Source organism: Haliotis rufescens, unplaced genomic scaffold (genome assembly GCF_023055435.1).
Source record: "Haliotis rufescens isolate VD_foot unplaced genomic scaffold, xgHalRufe1.0.p SCAF_12, whole genome shotgun sequence".
Lineage (NCBI taxonomy): Eukaryota > Metazoa > Mollusca > Gastropoda > Lepetellida > Haliotidae > Haliotis > Haliotis rufescens.
The window spans coordinates 42460729-42483246 of NW_025963802.1; the positions used below are offsets into that span (position 1 = coordinate 42460729).

At 40.1% G+C, this 22518-nt stretch overlaps 1 protein-coding gene across 1 annotated transcript in view; it reads left to right on the forward strand.

The window, feature by feature from the left end:
* The window catches only part of LOC124120851, a 140901-nt gene that overhangs the window by 111165 nt on the left and 7218 nt on the right, over nt 1-22518 (forward strand). Inside the window, exons 19-22 of the mRNA XM_046483744.2 lie at nt 4151-5270; nt 5703-6398; nt 15777-16240; nt 19497-19705. Of these exons, the coding sequence (XP_046339700.2) occupies nt 4151-5270; nt 5703-6398; nt 15777-16240; nt 19497-19705 (2489 nt within the window). The remainder of the gene's footprint in view (nt 1-4150; nt 5271-5702; nt 6399-15776; nt 16241-19496; nt 19706-22518) is intronic.

The window sequence follows — 22518 nt, forward strand, 5'->3', positions numbered from 1 at the left end:
ATTAAGTTTCCATGGGGGAGGCATGAGATGTGGAGGATTGTGAAGGTGTTTGCGGGATGGGTGTAGCTGATGATTTCTTAGTGTTTGTGTTTTGTTGTTGTGCTTGCTTGTGGGAGAGTGTTGTTGCCATATGGGCTGTAGGGTGCTTGGATGAGGGTTGTGTTGTGGTGGTCATTTTTAGGTTTGTTTTGCATGCGGGGGTTGATGTTTTGGCTATGTGAGATGTGGGAGGGTTCGTGGTTGGTTGAGTGGCTGCTTGTGTGTGTGAGGTGGGTTCGGTTTCTCGGTAGAGGGCCCAGACAGAGCTGTCGGTTATGAGTGTGGTGTTTGTTTGTGGGATGGTGTTTGGGTGTGGTGTAGGGAGGAGTGGTTTAGATGCAGGTGTAGCAAATTTTCGTGTTTGGATTTTTGCCGTGTCTATGTTTATGTGTTCGTTGGCCTGCTGGGTGAGTGTGTGTCTGTACGGGCATTGGTTTGAAAGTGAAGTGTGATGGGTGGATTTGCAGTGGATGCACCAGGGTGTGCATGTGCCTGGGCAGTCTGTTTGTGCGCTTTTTTTACATTTAGTTTTACGGTATGTGCATTGGGAGGCAGTGTGGTTGTATTTGAGGCACTTTGAACATTGCTTAACCTGCTTTATATAGGGTTTGACTTCTAAGTTGGTGTGGGCTCCGAAGGATATGTGTTTGGGGGCTTCAGGGAATTTAGCGGTCTTTTTGAAGTTGATTATGACAATGGAGGTTGGGACCGTTTTTCCGTTTCTAGTTGAGGTTATTCTACGCGTGCTAGTGATTAGGGGTTGAGGGTTTTGGTCTTGGTTTATGTAAATTAGCTTCTAGAGAGTATAATTGTAAGTCCTCAGTTGTTTCCCTTGAGTTAACCCTAATTACGCCTCGTGTATATTGTTGCCAATTAGGTGTTTGTTTGAATACCGTGACGTGGAATATTTGAGTCATTTTATTTGCTGCGTTGTAAGATTCTCGGTTAGGGAAGATTATCTGGTATCCTTTGTTGGCTTTTTTAATATTGTTGTAATTTATTTTTTCTCTTTTAAACCAAAGTCCTATTTTATCTGCCGAAAGTTCTAGTGAGAGAGTGGTGCATGAGCCTGCTGAGAAGAAGTAGAGGGCGAAGGTGGTGAGGAAGGCGGCCGGGGAGGGTGTGGGCGATGGAGGTGGAGTGGATGTGTCGAGGTTGCGTTTTTTGGTGTTTTGAGGTGGCGAGTTAGCTGGTTTGGTGGGGGTGGTGTGTGTCTTGTTTTCGCCATACTCGGTCGGGACGATGTTTTCGAGTGACCTCCCGGAAGTGTTGTGCGCTTCCGCAGGCGTGGGTGAGTAAGGAGCTGGAATGTCTGCGAGTGTGGCGTTGCGGGTGTCAGTCATGTTGTTCGGGTGTTGTGTTGGAGAGTTGGAGAGCGTGTGTTGTGGTGAGTAGTGGTGGAGTGGGAGTGGTGTTTTGGGGAGGTGAGTTGGCTTGTTGTTTTTACTGGGTGAGTTGTGTTTAGGAGGCCGAGGAGGTTGCGGTGGTTATTTGTTGTTGGTTTTAGTAGGAGGGTTTGGGAAATGGATTAATTATTAAAGATTTGTTTTGTTGCTGGAAGGCTGGGATTAGGTGAGACGAGTGGAAAGCGGGGATTAGGAGATATTTAGTCGAAGGAGTGGAGGTATGTGAGTGGTGGGCGTGGGTGGTGAGTAGGAAAGAGCGTGCGTTGTGTTAAGGAGAAGGGGGGATTAGGTGTTTTTTGTTTTTAGGAGTTGGGTCAAAGGGTGTGTTTGAGTGGTGGGCGTGGGTAGTGAGTAGAAATGAGTGTGAGCTGTGTTAGGGAGATGGGGGAGGATAAGGTGTTGGTTACTTATAAGAGTTGAGTGCTGTTGTTTTTAAGGATTTAGGGGTTTTGTGATTAATTCGGTGAGAGTGTTGTATGTGAATAAGGATGAAAGGATAACGTGATAATTACCGATGATGGAGTTTCCTTGGCTGGCTATCAGGAAAAATGCTCTGTGCTGGCTTGGGAAGTGTTGCTCGCTTGTAGTACAAACTGCAACTGATTGTCTGGCCAAGACTCGATTATTTACAGACCACTGTCCTATAGCTGGAATATTGATAGGTTCGGCGTTAAACAACAAACAAACAAACGATGAGAGTGATTTTAAGAGTATGTGAATAAGGCTGAAAGGATAACGTGATAATTACCGATGATGGATTTCTCCTTGGCTGGCTATCAGGCAATGCTCTGTGCTGGCTTGGCAGGTGTTGCTTGCTTGGAGTACAAAATGCAACTGATTGTGATGAAGCCTTCTCACAAGTTATTATAGTACATGCTTCTGCTTGTTAAGAGAAGTATGTTGTGTTTTGATTTCTATGGACAACTAGCGAAGCCTTCTCAAATGTTGTTACAACACATGATTCTGTTGTTTACAGGAGATTGGCTTAGGACAGGATTATGAAGCCTTCTCACAAGTTATTATAAAAAGGCTGGGATATGCTTTCAGTAAACAAGTATAATATGCCTTGGTTCATTTCAGTGATTATGTCTAATTACTGAAGATTTCAGTAATTAGACATAACCACCAAGTGAATCAGTTATTAGACATAATCACTGAAATTTCCAGTTATTAGACTTAATCACTGATTATACTTGTTTCCTGTAACATATATATGTGAACCTGTTGCTAAATCATAAAGTATATAAATCATGATCTGCTTTTCTGATTGACATAACATAATATGTATTATATTTGTTATTCATTCTATGTGTCGTACACTTACAAAATATATATTTTAATTTTTTAAAATCAATAAATATTTTAGAAATGTATTTTTGGGGCTATACATTATGAAAATTTCATTTTACAAATAACATACCCCAAAACAGGCACGCACAATTGTTCAGGTGACTCAGTGATAGCTGAAAAAGTGACTGAATCAGTCATGTGCCTTCTTGTCATGTGTATAGACCATAGTAAATAATGACCATCATTAGAGTGAATGCAAAAACATAAAGACATTTCCTGCTCAATGTGATCACGTAACCTCCGAAACTTAATCATTCTCTTTCACTTCACTTTACTTGATAAATGGTAGACAAGGATTAGAGACAAAGAGAACTTCAAAGAGGGATTTGTTTCTTGTGGTGGACATCTTCCAAGATGCATGACCCTGCAATTTGAGCGAACCCAACACTGACCTCTTACTATCTTATTAGAGTGAGTGAGTGAGTGAGTGAGTTTGGTTTTACGCCGCTTTTATCAATATTCCAGCAATATCACGGCGGGGGCTTCACACATTGTACCCATGTCGGGAATCGAACCCGGGTCTTCGGCATGACGAGCGAACGCTTTAACCACTAGGCTAACCGACCGCCCCCTATCTTATTAGAAACTGACTGCTGAAACTTGGCATGCAGGTTCCTTAAAATGAAATCTTAACTTGTTCAAATCAATGTGAATAGGAGTTTGTTTTTGTTAAAATATTACAAAATCAAACAAGAAGTTGCTAAGTGCTCATGACTATTAGTTGTGTGAGCTACAGAGACTTGTGTCTCTATTTTGTTATTGGTGTATGATCAGTCAGTAGTATGTTTTTCTTTATGATTTGATTTTGCATTCCCAACATTTGTTTTTAACTGTAAACACTAAAGCAGAAGTTTCCTTGGCCACCACTTTGTTAAAATCTATTTTTTTCAATATGACCTTCACAGCAGCCACATTGTCAATCAAAATTTAGTTAGTTAGTACTGCATTTTTGTTAGTACTGAGTTTTCGTTAGTACTGAGTTTTCGTTAGTACACGGACTCAACTCTTATGTTCCATATTTGACATTATTTGAATTTTGACCGTGCTCTTAAATTCTGTCTAAATACATGTTATTCTCTGTAAACTGTTTCTTCTCAGAAATTGCCCTACTGAGGGAGTTAAACTTTGGCAATTAAGTTTCTCCTCATGATGACATCATGTCTTGTTTACTGAGAAAATATTTGAATGTCTTTGCTGACAGCAACTTTTGCTGAATGTCTTGTCTTAATTGATATTTTCAACTGTTGATTATTCATATCCAGGTAAGCTGAATTGCCATAGCACTATTTATTTGTTTCAATGTGGTTACTTTATAAGTATAGATGATGAGAACTTATTGCTTTTTTCCTTTACAGTTATCAAGGAGAGCTACTCTTGAAATAACGCCAGAGGAAAGAGATCAGATCAATGAGAAAGAATTCAAAAGGGCAACTGGAATGTCACTGAGTAATGATGCATTTGTTCAGGGCAACTTTGCTCAAATTATTGCTGCAGAGAGTTTCCTTGATAAGAAGTTGTCATCAACACCATCTGAAGATGTGGTTCCATTCCAAACTCCTAGCCATAAGGATACAAAACACTCTGGCACAGTGCAAAAGATGAGTTGCACTCAGTATCGGGCAGCAAGCCATTTGATTGGAGTGTCTCCATTAGCAGATGCTGTTTTAGAGAAAAAAGAACTAGTTAGCACAGATAGCACAGAACAAGTATCCCTCTTATTTCATGACACCCATGGAGCAAATCAGATAAAACAACGGATACTTGGTTTCAACAATGAAACTGTTGCAATACAAGGGACAATTACTGCTGACAAGGAAAGGACACTGAAAGAGGTCATGTCTGAGAACAAGGTCTATGTTGAGTTGAGTCCTGACAAGAAGAGTGTGGTCGTAGTCTCTGAGGAATGGAATGAACTATCAGCAGCAAAAAAAAAAGTTCAGGTAAAATTTGGACAGGTAAAACCATCAAGTAGAGCCAAACGAACATTTGCTGAAAACCCTAGTACGCCACGCCCAGCGATAAACAATCCGCTTGAACCTTCATCTACACCAGAGCAAAGGATAGATAAACAAGATGATCAAGTCTTCAAATTAGGTTGTATCAGTGTCCTTGTTTATGCAGCAGATATAACTAAGCTGAGTGTTGATGCCATTGTCAATGCTGCAAACAAACATCTGAGTCATGGAAGTGGAGTTGCCAGAGCTATACTTGATGCTGCTGGGAATGCTTTAGATGATGAAGGAAGACAGTATGTTCATAAAAATGGCCCAATCCCTGTATCTGGTGTAGTGAGAACAACTGCAGGCAGAATGCCCTGTAGAATGGTTCTTCATGCAGTGGGTCCAGCGTGGCACGACTATCAGGAATTTGAAAAGAAAAGGTGTCAAGATGACCTGTTTAGAACCATCCTGCGATGCCTTATTAAAGCTAATAATGCAAAGGGTGGGACAGTGGCGATACCAGCAATAAGTTCAGGTCAGTATTATTAGTGTCGACAAGGATGATGGAACTAATAGTAGGTGACCTGAACCTGTCTATTTATGTTCTGATATATGTATGATGTATGATGTATGTAGTTGTTAAAGCATTGGTACAATGTGTGGAGCTGGTGCCTGGTGTAAACCTTCATGATATTGCTGAAATATTGCTTCAAAAACATAAGACCATACCCTCTCACTCATGTATCCAAAACATGTCCACATATTTATTTAGCATCTGATGATTTGAGGAATTACTGATTTATTAAGAGATCAAAGAACCATATCATGTAAACATAATCTAGTTTGTATTGTGAAAATAAATAAGTTAATTTTACTGCATATTACTGTGAATACATTGACCCCCAGTAGATGCCTTGACTATCAGTGCTGAGGTCACATGATTATATATATTTTTCTTTACTTGTAGGTATATTTCGTGTACCAAAAGAAAAATGCTGTGATGCATACGTGAGAGCAACTAAACTATTTTCACAGTGGACTGGCAGCCAGTTATGCTTGAAAGAAGTTCATTTCGTTGATAAGAGTGAAAGTATGCTGAAAATGATAGCCTCAACATTTTCAGAATCCATGCATTCAACTATCTCTCCAACACCTGAGGAGGAAAGATTTATGAATGAGAACATGAAACAAGGAGTTCGTCAACGTAGTAGAAGTAGAGGCAGACATGCTTCATCTACCCGCCATGGAGGTCAAACAACAAATACAGTCAGAGAACCTGATACTGTTTCAACTGCAACAGCATCTTACACATACAGTGTTGAAGGAAAAGGAGTGGTTAAGTTGTATACAGGAGATATAGTGAAAGCCAGTGTTCATGCTCTTGTCACCTGGGAAGACTCACAGGTCAAGCCATGTACCAGTGCTTCTGCAGCTATCACCAAAGCAACAGGAGACATACAACTATTCAGTAGGGACAGAGATTTGTTGTGTGTTTCTAGTTCTCATGCAGGAAATATGAATGATAAAAAACATATTATTCATGCCATCGTGCCTGTTGATTCCCTCTCACTGGGTGATCTACAAGAACTTTTTAAAAGAGTACTGAAAACATCAGATGGAAATGGTGATTCAGCAGCACTTACCCCATTGACAACCGGCAAAGGTAACCTGAAGATAAATTATGTCTTCCCTTCTCTCCTTCCGGATCACCACCCAAGCCAAACCCCACCCCACCCCATTTCTTGTGTTTCGATGGAAACAACCTGGTCTCAAACAAGAACCATTTGTTCCCCCCCCCCCCCCCCCAATCTCTACAGCTAATTAATATTTCTGCTTGAAACCATTATCTTTCCAGTCTATAATTTGCTTTTATCGTTTTTCGGATTTGCAAAAACATTTACAGTATTGAGTAACAACTTTAACAATTTTTAAAACTTATCTTATCTCACACGATGCATTTCAGCCTCCAGCTTCAAAGCCCATTTTTCCCAAACACACTTCGCATCACCATAGTCATCACTCTAACAATCAGGTCATGCACTACAATCCTGTTGACCGTACCATACGCAGTCTGATCACCTGACACCCCATGCCACATCTTTCTCTTCGTCTCCATGTTGTGACGTGCTATTTTCTTTTCTGAATTTTGACTGGAGTTCACGTATACCTTATGAGGAAGGACCAGATTAAACGTCCGTCTTAGTGTTATCTTATTTTTCCACCAGTGGATACACACGAGTTATGCTGCAACTGTTGTGGTGTTTGCAAATCCTAGTTTAAAGTTATAACCCGGGGTAGATTCTGGGAAAGGCAGGTAGATGCTGTGAGCACCCAGAATCTACCCAGGTATACTTTGAAGGGGGGGGGGGTATACTTTCAGACTTTACACCGGTATCCGTTGCTCGAAATGTTACCACCTGTGGGACAAGGATTTTAATAGTTACATGCGTAAATGTCAGAAGCAGAACATTGACCAGAGATCAAAATCACGGGATGCTGAACGTGGACCATCCTCTACTAAGAAGCCCAAACGGCTTACAATGAAAGGTAGCATCCATTCAACCATAAAATCTGTTGTCAAGCAACCACCGTCTTCTACTGTCACGTCTTATCGTCGAGGATGATGCAGTCTTGGACAGTTTGCTTCATGACAAGATTCCCAGCAACTCCTCACTATCAACTAATTCAAGTGTTCCACTTTACAGACAAACTCTCAGTCGACTACTTGTACGTCAACAAGCCCAGGGTTTTGGCAGTAATTGCTATGGACCCATCTACAGTACTACATCCTGCTGAAGCAGTTGGTATTCTGGATGTCATCAGATGTCATCACCTGGATGTCATCTATCATCCTCTTCACGAGATAGCACAGTTCGACCAGTCGACGTTGTTTCACCATGTCTTGTCTCTTCTCTTCAGGCTCCTCCGGTTTTACCCACCGCGGCTGCTATCGACTCTTCCCATGCGATTTTGAGATCACACACTGGTAATAGGAGAAGTAGGGAACATTCCCGACCCACAGCAGATGATCGACAGGAGAAGACCCACTGGTCCTAGGAACGTATGTCAAGGGTCAATATTCACAGGATCGATCTTCTACAGGTCGACATTCATGGGATCGATCTTCCAAGGGTCACCATGCCAAATCATCAAGGGAAGCACACATCAGAGGAGCTCATGACAAATTCCGGGATGTTGTGGACCTCATCACTCATCATTCAGATTCAATTACCACCTTACGTAGTCGCAGCCTTCTCACCCACCTACCCTTGGGATGAACATCTCAAAGTGCGATTGTATCAGATGTCATGGTCGACTCCCTAATTATTTGTTAACAGGATACAGTAAGTCACGCAGGATGTTACGAAGGAAACTCATCTACAGGTGACAATGGATCTCAATCAGGATCTCCACAATGTCATCAGTGCTATACCGGGTTCTTTTCCAAGAAGAGAGCATGGCCGTCAACATGGCTACAAGTCTTCAACACCAAGGTCTGTTTCCTTCACCTCTGCAAAGGACTCTGGAGAATCGTCCAAGCCGAGTGATGTCTCCACCAAGTGACTCTCCCATTCTATGAAACGCCAGAAACCTTCGGCCTCCAGTCAATCCATTAATTCCATCTCCGGGAGGCGGAAGACTTGAACTTTTTGTCACCAACTGTGTTATCTTGGAAGACACCTTTGTTTCTTGACTCCTCCGAGACGGGTATTGGTTGCCCCTCGTCAGGAACCCTCCTACTACATCCACACCACTCAAGAGGGCGTATCCAGCCAGACAGTTGACGAAGCTACAGGACACGATATGTACGTTGGTTTCAAAGCATGAGGGGGCACGGGTGGCCCAGTCGTCTAAGGTGCCGCGATAAGCTGTGCAGAGTTGCGTCCCTTGGGCACGCCAGAAACCTATGATTGTGGGTTGAATCCCGGTTCACCCCGATTATGTTTCTAGGTTTGTTAGCACCATACCCGTGCTCGTGAGTTTCACCGAAGACGTAAACGTCTGAGACTCGCATCACTTCGGGCTTTCCTCCCACATTGAGCTGACACGCCGTGATATAACTGGAATACTGTTAAAAGCGGCGTTAAACCCAACTCACTCGCTCACTCACTCAAAGCATGACCAAGAGTGTTCAGGCTCCAGTCCCACATGTTTGGGTCAAGATAAAGGACAGCAAGAAATTCTGCATGACCATCACTCAGGCTCATACTTTGACAAAGCTCTATACGACCATAGATGGAAAGCTTTTGAGGGAAACTGCCATGATAGGCCCATCGCCTCTCCTACTACTGCTTCCCCAGAAGTTGCAGAATATCCTCAGCATATTGTTCTACCAGGAAGCTTGAGGGTTCAACATTGTCTATGTATCAAGTTGCTCTTAACTCTGTCATTGCTACCATGACAAGCATGAAGATTTCTGTGGTCTCTGAACTCAAGGCTCTCATCCGTTCTTATAAATTCACCAACCAGTCGTCCAAATTTCGTCCATCTACTTGGGGCCTGAATGTTGTTCTTCCAGGTCACACCAACAGATTATTCACCATCCCGCCATTGGCCTCTGTCTTATACCCCGAGGATCGTGAGGACTTCTCGCTATGTCCAGTCAGAGCAGAGGCTGTGTATCCCCATCTCCTCAGTGGTCAACTCTGAGGTCTTTTGTTGCAATCAAAGATCCTCCATGTCTACAATTTTGCTGATATACCTCCGCCTCAGATGTTTAACCCTCACGAGACGAGAGCTGTGGGCCTCCATGATGGCACTGCACAGTAATTGCACCCTCAGCGCCATCGTGGAGGGATGTTTTTGGTAGTCATACACAGTATTCGCTTCCCACTACCTACGTGATGTCTCTGTAAGTGATGTACAAATTAATTGATAATAACAAGAAGGCACACTGACAGGCTGTTCTGTTCTAAAAAAAATAAGCAATAAAATCCTTTCCATAGCCAATAGGAATCTCTGCATAAAGCAGAGTTGATTGTACTATTCAGACTATATCATGAGCATGTGTTTATGATTCACTATCAAATAGTAATTATACCAGGTGTCGCGAAAAGGTGAGCATATCCTGCCCCACTAATGGCACCTGTCACAAAGACATGCTAAGTCAAGTCAATCATTCACCTGAAAAAACATGGGACCATATGATACAAGTCAAAATAGGGAATTGCATCAGACATGATTTTTGTCACTGATGCATCAAATTTGGAAATGTCCTCTGCATGTCTACCATAAAACTTTTTGAAAGGTTTTCTGAGGCATTTGAATGTTGTAACCTTGGTCAAACAACTTCTGAGGAAGAGTCGTATGAAGCTCTTTGAAATCTTGGTAGCATGAAAATGCTCGATTGTACCTCAAAAGTTGTGAAATGTAAACACCAAAGGCTGGAGCTGCTGGAATATTGCTCAACATGAAGGGAAAGTTGACTATTGGAAAGTTGAAGTCATCCCTCTTGTCATACAGTCTTGTGGAGAATGTTTTGTCACTCTGAATCTTTATGCATAGATCCACCACTTTGGTCCTGGCTCAACAATTAACAAGGTGTTCTGGCTTGTTCCTCAGTATCTTAAAGTTTAATGTTGTTTTGAGCAAGTTCTTAGTTCTCTCAAGGGTATATTTGGCTGTCTAAACTTCTTCTCCCCTGAAATTGCCACACCGAATGAGATAAACTTTGACATGTGTGTTTGTCCCTATGATGATATGTATTGTTGGAATGAATAGATTTTAGTGTTAGTATTTAGTCCCTGGTATTAATGGATGAAACATTTGAATATCAACTTTTGTTAAGTGTCTGTCTTTGTTGACATTTTAAACTGTTGACCACATATCCAGGTGAGCAACATTTGCTGCTGGGTGAACTGAGGATTAAGGATGGCCACTGATCCATATTAAGAATACCTACCTTCTTCTGAGAGAGATTAAATCTTTAACTGTTGCAGTGAAGAAAGGAGAGAAGTCATATCAGGTGGATTACATGCAGAGGTGATCTGAGTATTGGTTCATTTGTGCAGCATGTGTTTCTCACAACTGGAATATTGTTATCAGACTGGAGAGACATTGTGATTGGTTATGATTTTGAGAGCTTTGAGGAAATTGCGGTGATGGGGATGCTCAAGTTTGAGCTCCACCCAATCTCATTAAAATCAGATCTTAGTTCTCGCTATCGCTAAACAAAGATCTGAGGAAATCCCATTACGGGTCACGTCAGAACGCCCTTTCATCCAACCAATCAAAACATCGCTTACCAGATCATGAAAGTGACAGTTGGAATGTGTTTTCTCATCATGCAACCTCGAAAACGTTAACACTGGGTATTCCGAACGACAGTTACGGCCCGTACAACTGATTCTGTCAAAATTATCGTTTATTTCTCGCTTCCGTGGGTCAAACATTTGAACAGAGGAGACGTTGCACAGTACATAGGAAGTACTGTCATACAATTTCAACCATATATTAGACATTCCCGAATGTTCGTTTGTTCAGTTTTCAAAATTTTAATCGAGAACTGTGACAACATATTTTTCAAACGTATTCTTAAATGGAACTCGCCAGGTTGAAACGAGTACCTCAAAGCTCGAGAAAGCTGATTTCTAATTGGCTGATGTTTGTCATTTCAGTGGTTGGTCAATGTTCGCGAAAGGTCGTTCTGACGTGACCCGTAATGGGATGTCCTCAGATCTTTGTTTAGCGGCAGCGAGAACTTAGATCTGATTTTAATGAGATTGAGCTCCACCCCACAGTTTGTTTTTTCTGAGCCATGTGCTGATGACATATGTTACAGACTTCACATTTGATATGTCTCCTATACATCCCTGGAGAGTTTTTTTCTCTGGCATCCAAAATAGGTTTGTTTACACAATTACTTGAGTAGTTATGATTGGATTTTCGTGACTTGGTATACATAATCATTATGGAAGGGTCTTGATTGCATTAACTCTTGAATGACTGTATAAGGTCAAGATCACTAAGAGTCAAATGAAGTGTGGCACAAATTTAAGGAAATTTCAGATTAACTTGAATAAAATCTTTTAGCAACTATCTCATATGCTAAAGAAAACTATATAGCAAATAACACCCATCATATGTCATGAATGTGTCAAATGTGAAGATCATTTACACATGAAAATATTATCTGTATGATATGGAAATCTCCTAGTAATATTGTAACACCACCTTAGTTTGCAACAAGTAATGTTTTCGCATGTGATTTGATGGCAATGAAGGTCAAGGTAACTCATTGTGATTAAGGCATTGAAAAAAATATTTACATTAGCTTGTTATTACATTCTGCATTATTCTTTCATCTCAATGCCTGATGGAGGCCAAAACACCCTGCTATTAAGGCCCTCAGTACTTCCCTTCTTCAATATGGTCATGCTTCTCAACGTTTATGTTCTTTAGCCTCTTTCATATATCTCCAAAACATCCACAGTTCTAGTGATTTGTTTCCAACTCTTTGGTTGCATCTGGGTGTTTTAGTCGTGTCACTTGTTTTTGTACCTTTGAAATGTGCTGTTTCTATTGTTTATGTTATGTCTGAGCCTCCCAAGATGATCAATACCCGGCCTTCCAATATCTGTCTGATTTGCATTCTACCCTATGGATTTATAAGACATGATTGGGATTCTTAGATGTTGCCTGTCTACTGAGAAGCTGTAGTAAGACACCTCATCAGCCTGTAACGTTTATGACAACGTACCAATGCATGCTGCTTCACTGAGTCTGCGCCCCCTGCAGTTTCTGCACTTGTCCATGACTGTGGATCCTCCTGCATCAGCCATCCACAATGTTTATCCCTCACCTCCTATTTTTCCTGCAATCTGCCTCCCTGCACCTGTGATTCTGGCTACTTCTGCACCTGTGTTCATAATGAATCCTCTGTATTTGTCTCTTGTGCATCTTCGATAAAAGAATTATTGACACTTACGTTACTTCCTCAAGACATGCTTGCCATAAAAGGCGTCGTTACAGCGACAGAAACATTTTAATGATGAGTTACATTCAACCCTCTAAACAGAAGATAGGTTAATCTGCCTCAACCTGCAAGAAGCCTCATTTCCATGAATCCATTCATCTGGGGTCGTGAAAGTATCTACTCAGTGACATTAACGGGAGATGCAACAAGTTCCAAGTCATTCTGTTTGGATTATCAATCGCACCTTGTCCATTCACCAGGATCATGGCTCACATCACCAACTTTGCAGCATGGTTACCTGGATGATTTTCTCGCAGCAGATTAAGACATATCTCAGATCCATCAAAACATGATGTCAAACAAGTCAGAGATAGTACCAGCACAGAACATGGTGAACATTGGGGCCTAATTTCAACTACTTGTTGGACATCTCTGCACCTCTGTAACTACTCAACCCACATGATCTCTTTCAAGACTTGACGTACAGAGGGAGTTTGAGATTATGGCCACTCCAAACCTGGATCAACACACTGTGATTGCAGACCTTGGTCTCTCTTGCAATGATGCCACATGATCTGATACTGGAATTCGGTTTGTGGACTTTGAGGTCATTATCACCTTCACCTTTTTGCAGATGCCATTGACACAGGTTGGGGAGCCCACATGTACAATCTCAAGATCCAGGGCTTAAGGAATGCTTCCAAAGAAGAACTACACATCAACTGCCCAGAGATGAAGGCAAACATTTACACCCTCCAGATTTGGTACATCCAGAAACAAAGACGAACCAAATCCAGCTCCTTGATGAACAAGACTACAAGATTGTTTGTCTTGCCAGACTGGTGGATGGATGTAAGACATCTTTCAGGGAATTTCAACATCCCAGCGGACAGGCTTTCTCGTGGAGGGAGAATGTTGACGACTTATGGTCATTTCATCTGAAGGCATCTGCCCGGAGATCCCCACTATGGGACAGGCCACAATCTCTTCGTGATCTGTCTGAACAACCAACTACTGGTTTATGACAGCCCAATACAAGACCTGATGGCTATCCAAGTGGATGCAGTATTGATGGCTTGTAGAGGACTCTATGGATATGAATTCGAACCTTGGTCGCTTCTAATCAAGGTAATTAGGAAGCCAGAGAACACAGATAGTTTGACCATCTTGATAACTCCAGTTTGGTCAAGCATGACATGGTTTCACAGACTATTTCCACTGTTTATGGAGGTCCTATCCACCTACCATATGTTCATAATCTGCCCAGGTTGGACATATTCTTCAACAATCTACCTAGTTTTCATCTAACAGCCTGGAAGTTAACACAAAAAAGATGCAGCCCTTCATCTTCTCTGAGTCTGCGTCTACAGCAGTTGTAAGGTCTTGAAATCATCCTCCCTCAATGACAACAGATGGGACAAATTCAACCGCTGGAGACAAAGACAAGTTTTGATAGATAAAGCACCAACAAACCCATGATAGAGCTGTGATGGAAAGTGCACTATCAAGACAAGTTTGCATCTTAGAGGGCTATAGCTCGGCTCTATATTCTGTTTTACAACACGATGGACTATCTGTTGGAGAATGTTCGATCACCTTGTATCTTCCAAAAGTGGAACCTCTCCATTGTAATATCTGTCCTCCTAGCAGAATGGTATGGACCTCTTGCCACAGCTACCTTGCTTCAAAAGCTTGAAAAGTTGCTTTTCTTCTTGCCGTGGCTGCAGCAGCTGGATTTCGGAAATTCATGTTCAGACTATTTAAGTCTCACTCATGCTAATGACTGGAGCACAATAACCATCAGATGGCTCCCTGGATTCATCTCAAAGAATCAGTCTTCTCTTGGTCCATTGAACCACATACATTACACCATTCCTGCCTTAGCCCCAACTTTAGGCCATCCAGATTGTCGCCTCCGTCCCATTCGGGGTATCAGGTAGTATCCAGCTGCTTCAAACCCATACACAAGACATAGGAAGAGATTGTTCATCTGTCGCAAGACTCATTCCGACAAAGATGTCACTAAATCCATAGTTGTAGGCTGGCTTCTGTCCACTATTGCTGCAAGTTGTCAATAAGCCCAAGATTCTACTCTCAGTCTTGGTTCCTGTTCAGCTCATGAAATCAGAGCATTTGCTACGACACTTTGCCCTATGGACAAATGTGTCATTAGAACAAGTAGTATTCAGCTGCCTATTGGGTACTCACAGCACTTTCACAAACTTCTATATTCCTGTAACAGACTTACAAGGGATCTATTCCCAAGGTCCTTTATAGGCAATTCAAACTTTCATATCTAAATAGATTTCCTCTTATGGAAAAAAAGGAGAGTAGGGTGGGGATACAACAGCAGCAGCTTCAGAAGGTAAGTAGGCCGTGGACTCATAATTAGCTACTGAGTGTAGGGTAATAACTGAATAATGCCCGAAGTCACAAGCATTGATATCAGATTTACAGGAAGTGACGTCATAACTGGAAGTAATATCATAACTGGAACGTCATAATCGGAAGCGACGTCATAAAATGACATCATTAAAGACCAGAAATGATGTCATAATGATAAGACTAGGACTGGAAGCGATGTCAGAGATTGTAAGAACTGAAATGACATATAATAATCGGAAAGGACATCATCAAGATTTTTGGTGTTGACGCTAAATCCGGAAGTGACGTTAGAAATGGAAATGACAGGATGACTGGAAGTGACGTCAGAACTAGAAATGACCGCCTGATACATGGCATTAGAACATCTGATGACGTCACAAATATGAATATCAGCAAATATAATGGTAAATCTAGTGATGCTATGTATCGGTTTTCAACAAATATTAGTGGGTAGAATCATAAGGGACCAGTGATCTACTGTCGACTATACAGGGAGTTTAATGGAGGCAGATGTTTGTTACTCTAACAAGCCAAAGCTTCTTGAATTATTTATTCACTTGTGAGCTATGGAGCGTTGTTGCTCTGTTATTATTTTTATTTTGTTGTTCTAAAATTCATCAAAATTTATTTGTACAGACAATGACAACTAGACCAGAAACCTCCAACAGGTCTAAAATTCTTTAATCACTGTATTGAAACATTTCTTTTCTGAGTGATTGAGAAAGACTTTTGTTATTTCAGTTAACCTTGAAGGTTTTGCCAAGACATTCTGTAACGTTACCACAGAAACTATGAAGGAATTGAAATTACCTGAAATCCACATGATTGATATAAATCCAAAGGTAATAGCAAGTCTGAAGAAAATATTTGATTCTTGTCTCACCCTGGAATCACAAGAGGAGACTATGGACATAGATGTTGCTGGAGCTACTGGAGGGGAAAAAGAGTGTTCAATCTGCAAGGACACCTGCACAGATCCCAAAATGCTAGAGTGTGGGCACAGGTTCTGCAGTGGATGTATTGATCACTACTTCAACAATTACAAGCCTGTGTGTCCAAATTGTGGTGCCATTTATGGGCCAGTGTCAGGAACCATGCCAAAAGGTTCAATGAGAATCAATGTGAACAATTACAATCATCTCATGGGACATCCACATGATGCAACGATTTGTATCACATACAACATTCCAAATGGAATTCAAACAGTAAGTAATATGTGTAATTAATACAATTGTGAATGCATTTGTTATGGGTAGCTTAACATCATGTTCTTTCTCAGTTGTCTGTCATCTGTCCATTTAGTTTTACAGGTTTGATGCAGTATTGAAGCAGAAAACTAGAATGGATGATTCCCAAAATGGTTTCTTTGCAAATTGCAATATGTTTGTTATGACCCAATCTTGTTTTGTAAATGTCCATAACTGCATTCATTTTGAAAATGGTATTTTGACCCTTTGCTCGGATATATTTCTGAATATGTCATTATGAAATTTGTAAATAAATATATAATGTAGGCCAGGCCACATGTTTGTGACTGACTTGGTCTGACTGTGACCTCTTTTTTCAGTTTGGTGACAAGAATTGTTTAGATACAATATTGTGTTTGGCCAATGGCGAGTTATAATGAAAAACTTGTTAATGCATTGTGTGGTTATTGTCATACAATCTACTTGTATGTATAATTGAATATCAACAAATATCTGAACACAGTTGTTAGATATTGATTTTGCTACAGGTTACTCTTTGTGACAAAGCTTCATGTTTCACTGAATTCAAGCACAGACAATACCAGATAATCTTGATTTTGTTTCCTTGGTGTCACTTGCAGTCTGTCATTAAGGCATAATGATGTTATGGCCAAATATTTGTTTTCATATTTGCCCCCACTATGATGTAGAAAAGAGATTCAGAATCAGGATTTCCCCTGACACAACATTCTTGTGTCTGTGTATAGTTAAAACTAGCAAACTTTCAGTTAATATAAAACAAAGTGGTATTTTGTATAGATTTCTATAACAGGCAGTCAATACTATAACACACTGATTCAGGCGAACAAACATGAGATAACAAACTTGAACAATGGAACTCTGAATCATTTTGCTTTTTTACTACATGTAGATGCTATGATTTACAATTTCAATTGAATTTCCTGTTGGGCTTAAAAAATAAAAGAATTGGTTCTCAGGCAATGGCTTTTGAAAATATAGTGCAGGCGGGCTCTGTTTTGTTTTGTTTTGTTTTGGGGGGTTGTTCAAACTTGTATTTAACCAATTAACATTTGTGAACAATCACCCTGGGAAAGGGCCTCCCCATATAAATGTATTCCTTGATGAGTAAAATACTGGAATACAGTATTGGAGTGCCGTTGGACTACCAGCTAGTATGTGCATGATACACTCATACAATGAGCTTTGATTTTATTTCACATTGCAAAGATGTTAATGTGAGCAAAGAAGAAGAATGTCAACAAATCCATACTAAAGTATGTAAGTTACTCCTATTATATCACTATTTGGCTATATAAGTATTCATTGTGTATCTGGACTTACGTTTGTAATCCATTATATTACTTTTATCCAAGATTTCATTCAATTTTGTTTACATTAATTTCGGCGAAATTGTGTATGAACTGATCAGCAAATAACATCAATTCACCAAGAACTCGCCTTGAAACAAACATTCGTCGTCAGAGATACAAAGTCTTCAGTCTTCCTGTAACTATATTGAAATTTCTTTTCAGTTATGATATTGGCCATGACATAAGTATTTCATAAACTAAATCACCCACAGATAGGGGAGAAAATGTGTGAATAAATGATTGCTATTTCCAGCTTATTTTATGAGAAAAAACACATGTAATCTTAATCTCTGCGTATGAAACATTGTCCGTCATACTGTACTCAAATACCATTGAATTTGTAAATCATTATGTCTAGCGATGTTTTTTTCCTAAATTTCGTGTTTTCATTGACCAAACGTGCAAACAGCAAAACAAGCACACAAACCACCACGTGCCGCCACCACCTTAAAATGAGATGTGCAGTAAAGCAGTGCTAATGTGAGGGGAATATTTGTTTTTAAGTATTGTAGCATTTCACTGCTAGGGCCATGTGTTAGAGATGGGCAACATTCAAGGATTTAATTTCCTGTGAAAATGGAAATAAAAACGAAACGTGCGGCTGACTTGATGATGATGTAGCGATGCCTGTGAACCAAGACTATTTTTTTTTAGCCTTATGGTTAGCATTTTTGTATATGCAGAAATTAAGATCAATGTGTGAAATTGTCTCTTTAAATAAGCAGTTACACACATTTTCTCCATGATCTACCAGTGATACAGTTGCCAAAAAAGAAATACACTAACTTGAAAGCATTTTAATGCAATGACTGAAGGAAATAATATCTGAAACTGTTATTGTACCAGAAAACATACATTCTAATAATATCTTGATATTTTAGCCTTTGCTTTTCCTATATATATGTATTTATTTTTTATGTAAAAAGATAGTAAGGATAGTAGTTTGGAATATTACCTGTTAATTTGTACATATGGAACAGTTTTATGAGTCACAGTTTCAGAGCATCTAATTGTGACAAGAACACTTCCAGTAGTCCTGTTATTTTGATCATGAAAACAATCTATTAATATACACTATTCAAACAACAACAAATGTGACTTTACACGAGGCCACGAGAATTGCTTTTGATACATGTTCAAGTCAAGATGTTTGTAGCGATAACATGATTGTGGTTGCAGTAAATATTGGTGACTTTGTGCTATTGATATAAACAACATTGAAAATTTTGAATGCAATTAAAAACAATCTGTTACAAACACAAGTTCAAATATAAAATGAACTCTTTTTCATAACCTGATAGTGTAATAACAGGACTAATTTGCATGCTTCACTTAAGATTTGTTGGCATGCCATCGATGTTTTCTTTGCTTTTGGAAAATCATATCATATCATATCATATCATATCATATCATATCATATCATATCATATCATATCATATCATATCATATCATATCATATCATATCATATCATATCATGGACAATGTGCAGTTGTGCACCCCCTCCACACAGTGTTAATATTTGGGGGGAAATGTGCCTTATACACATCAAAATACAGTACTCTATTCTCATATATAATGGGTCAAACAAACTGATGTTAGAACTTTTCTACATTTGAAAGTTATGGTCACTCTAAATTCTTGCCTAGCAGTCCCAAAACACACTTCACACATTAGGGCACCATTCATTAAAAAACAAAACAATATGATACACATTTTTAAGAGGAAGTAACAGTCATTGTTGTAGTGTTACATGTTACATAAGTTGTTAACTGCAATTATACTTTTGGGACTCAAATCTTTATTTTGACCCACAAGAGTCACCATACTCCCAAAATAGAAATTAATTAAAAAACTTTAGATAGCTAAATTATTTTTTCACAGGATGAACACCCCAACCCAGGCAAACCATATACTGGAGCGTTTTGGACTGCCTATCTACCAGATTCAATGGAAGGGCGAAAAGTTCTTCGTCTGTTGAAGGTGGCATTTGACAGACGCTTGACATTTACTGTCGGCAGATCTGTGACAACTGGTGTGGAGAATAAAGTTACATGGAATGATATCCATCACAAGACATCATATTTTGGAAAGTAAGTTTAGATGTTGGTAAACCTCTGCAGCTCAATTGGTTATGAAACAGAAAAATTTGATAACCCAGCAAATACAATGATTTAATATCATTGTCATGCTTTTAATGTTGGTCCAATGTTGAAAGATGATATTGGTCCAACATTGTTTGTACTGGGTATATTGTGTGCTATTCATTGTTGGTGGTGTTCTTGGCTGCAAAGCATTTTAGGGTGATTTTATACTACAAGGGCATCATTAAATTCATGAGATATGTTGTCAATCATCTTTTTGTTCTCTATCTCTGCTCACACACAGTCATACAAAGAACATAACTGTCCAAGTATACTCTGCCAAAAATGAGAAACACAAAAGTTATTATAGATGTATATTTTTTTATTTCATAATAAACAGATGGTAATCGATTGTTGAAAATTGTTTGTAAGTTTCTGCAGCTCAATTGGTTATGAAACAGAAAATTAGATAACCCAGCAAATACAATGATTTTATATTAGTGTCACACTTTTAATGTTGGTTCAATGATGGCAAGATGACATTAGTCCAACATTGGTTGTACTGGGTGTATTGTGTGCTATTCATTGTTGGTGATTTTCATGACTTCAAAGCATTTTAGGGTGATATTATACTACAAAGGCATCATTAAATTCATGAGATATGTTTTCAATCATCATTTCTTTCCATCTTACAAAGAACATAACTATGCATGTATACTCTCAAAAAAAAAAGAAACACAAAAGTAATTTTAGATGTATATTTTATATATCATGATTAAACAGATGGGAATTGATTGTTCAAAATTGACACTCATCATTGACCCAGGTTCCATATGGCACAGAGGGACCAGTAGATTTTCAAGGTGAAGGTCATCAGTTCTCAGTATCTTGTATGGTCACCATTAGAGTCCACTGCAGACTGGCATCGTCGTCCCATGGACGCAATCAGATCGTGAATTGTGGCCTGGGGAATATTCAGACACTGACACACTGTGTTGTCCTGTTTTCAAGGCATGTGGGATGATGTTTTGTCTTTCAGGACAACAACTCCCATGCTCACCTTGCACGAATCTTCAATGCTCACCTCCAGCAGCACAACCTCCATAGAATTCCATGGCCAGCAATGTGCCCAGACCTTTCCCCCATATGTCTGATTGGGAGAAGTGTGCGTCAAGCCGTCAACGACATGGACCATCTAACCTGTTGGCTAAACTTGGCCACGCGCTGCAAAAGAAGTGGGACAGACTCCCTCAAATTGCTATTGGGTGACCACGTGCAGTTTGCCTCATTGAGTGAATGAATGATAAAATGTGGCGATATTACGCACTTTTGATGCAGAAAGGGCAGAAATAATTCCTCAAGTCACTGACAAGTGTCTACCAAACACAAGCTGAATTTGCCACCTGCAGGGTCGCAGTGGAAACACAGAACAACAAAATAGTTGGAAATATATTCAATGTGATTTGGTTGCACAAAAGACATGTAAAGACTTGTGGTGTAATTAATCAAACAAAGCTTTGATGGTTTGTTATATTTTAAAGAACTATTAACAAATATTTATTGTAAGATAAGTGAAGTTCATATATACTCAGCAACAAAAGTTCCTATGACACCAATATTTTAGTGTATTTTTCAAAAAAGTAAAGTTTGGTTTTCAATATTGTAGTACATGTATGGAATCAAGTCACAAAAACGCAACTGCTACAGAAAAGCATGCATTCCATGCAAAAGTGGACTTTATGCAAGCCCCATGCATTTCGCTACCCACGAATTGGTATAAAAACATGTACATTAATGGGATTCCATATGCATTGTTTAACATTGTGTTGACAACAACCACTCAGAAAAACAACAAAATCACGCAATCATTCAACATTATGAAATGCCACGCCTGTCCGAAAATGAGTGTCTGCGAGCCATTGGTATGCTTGAAGCACAGGATCTTGCTAGAAAATTTAATGTCCACAGAAACACCATTTGGTGTTTATGGCAATGTTGGCAACAGACGAATGCAGTCAGAGACCCCCCTCGGCGTGGCAGGCCACTCGTAACCAATAATCAAGAAAACAACTGGATTCGAACAAAACACCTACTAAATCGATTCCAGCCAGCAACAGTGACTGCAAGAAGCATTCCTGACCTTCGACAAATATCTTCACAAACCCTCGCCTCAGATGTGCAGGGATTGTCGCCAGAAGACCCGCCAGACGTCCCATTTTGACAGGAAACCCACCGTCAAGCATGTCTACAGTGGTGCAGACAGCGTCTACGCTGGACGGCCATGCAGTGTGGACAAGTTCTATTCACTGACGAGTCTCATTATCACCTCAGCCACAGCAATGGCTGGATTCGAGTGTACTGACGTCGAGGTGAACGTTATGTCAATCATTGTGTCATGGAAAAAGATCGGTTCAGGGGCGGCAGCGTTATGGTATGAGGTGGGATTACAGCAAGATGTGAGGTAAGGTGAAATGGGGTTTAAAGTCGCGTCCAAGATTATTGCACTTATATAGCGACAGGCATGTACGTGTGTGTGCTTGTGTGGCTGCTTGTACTAGTCCGGACTGATGCAGATTTATAGACCTAGCTCACTGAGATACCATGCCGCAGTTTAAAATGAATACCTCACTCAGACACAGTATACTCTGAGCCGACCAGTCCTTGTTTTAGCCCCTTAATGCCGAGCGCCAGACGCTCTCCGGGCGGACGCTCTACCACTTCAGAGGACCTGTTTGATAGTGGTAGAGGGAAATCTCAATGGACAGCGCTACCATGACGAGATCATCGGCCCTGTTCTACCGTTTTTGCGTCGTCATGGCCCA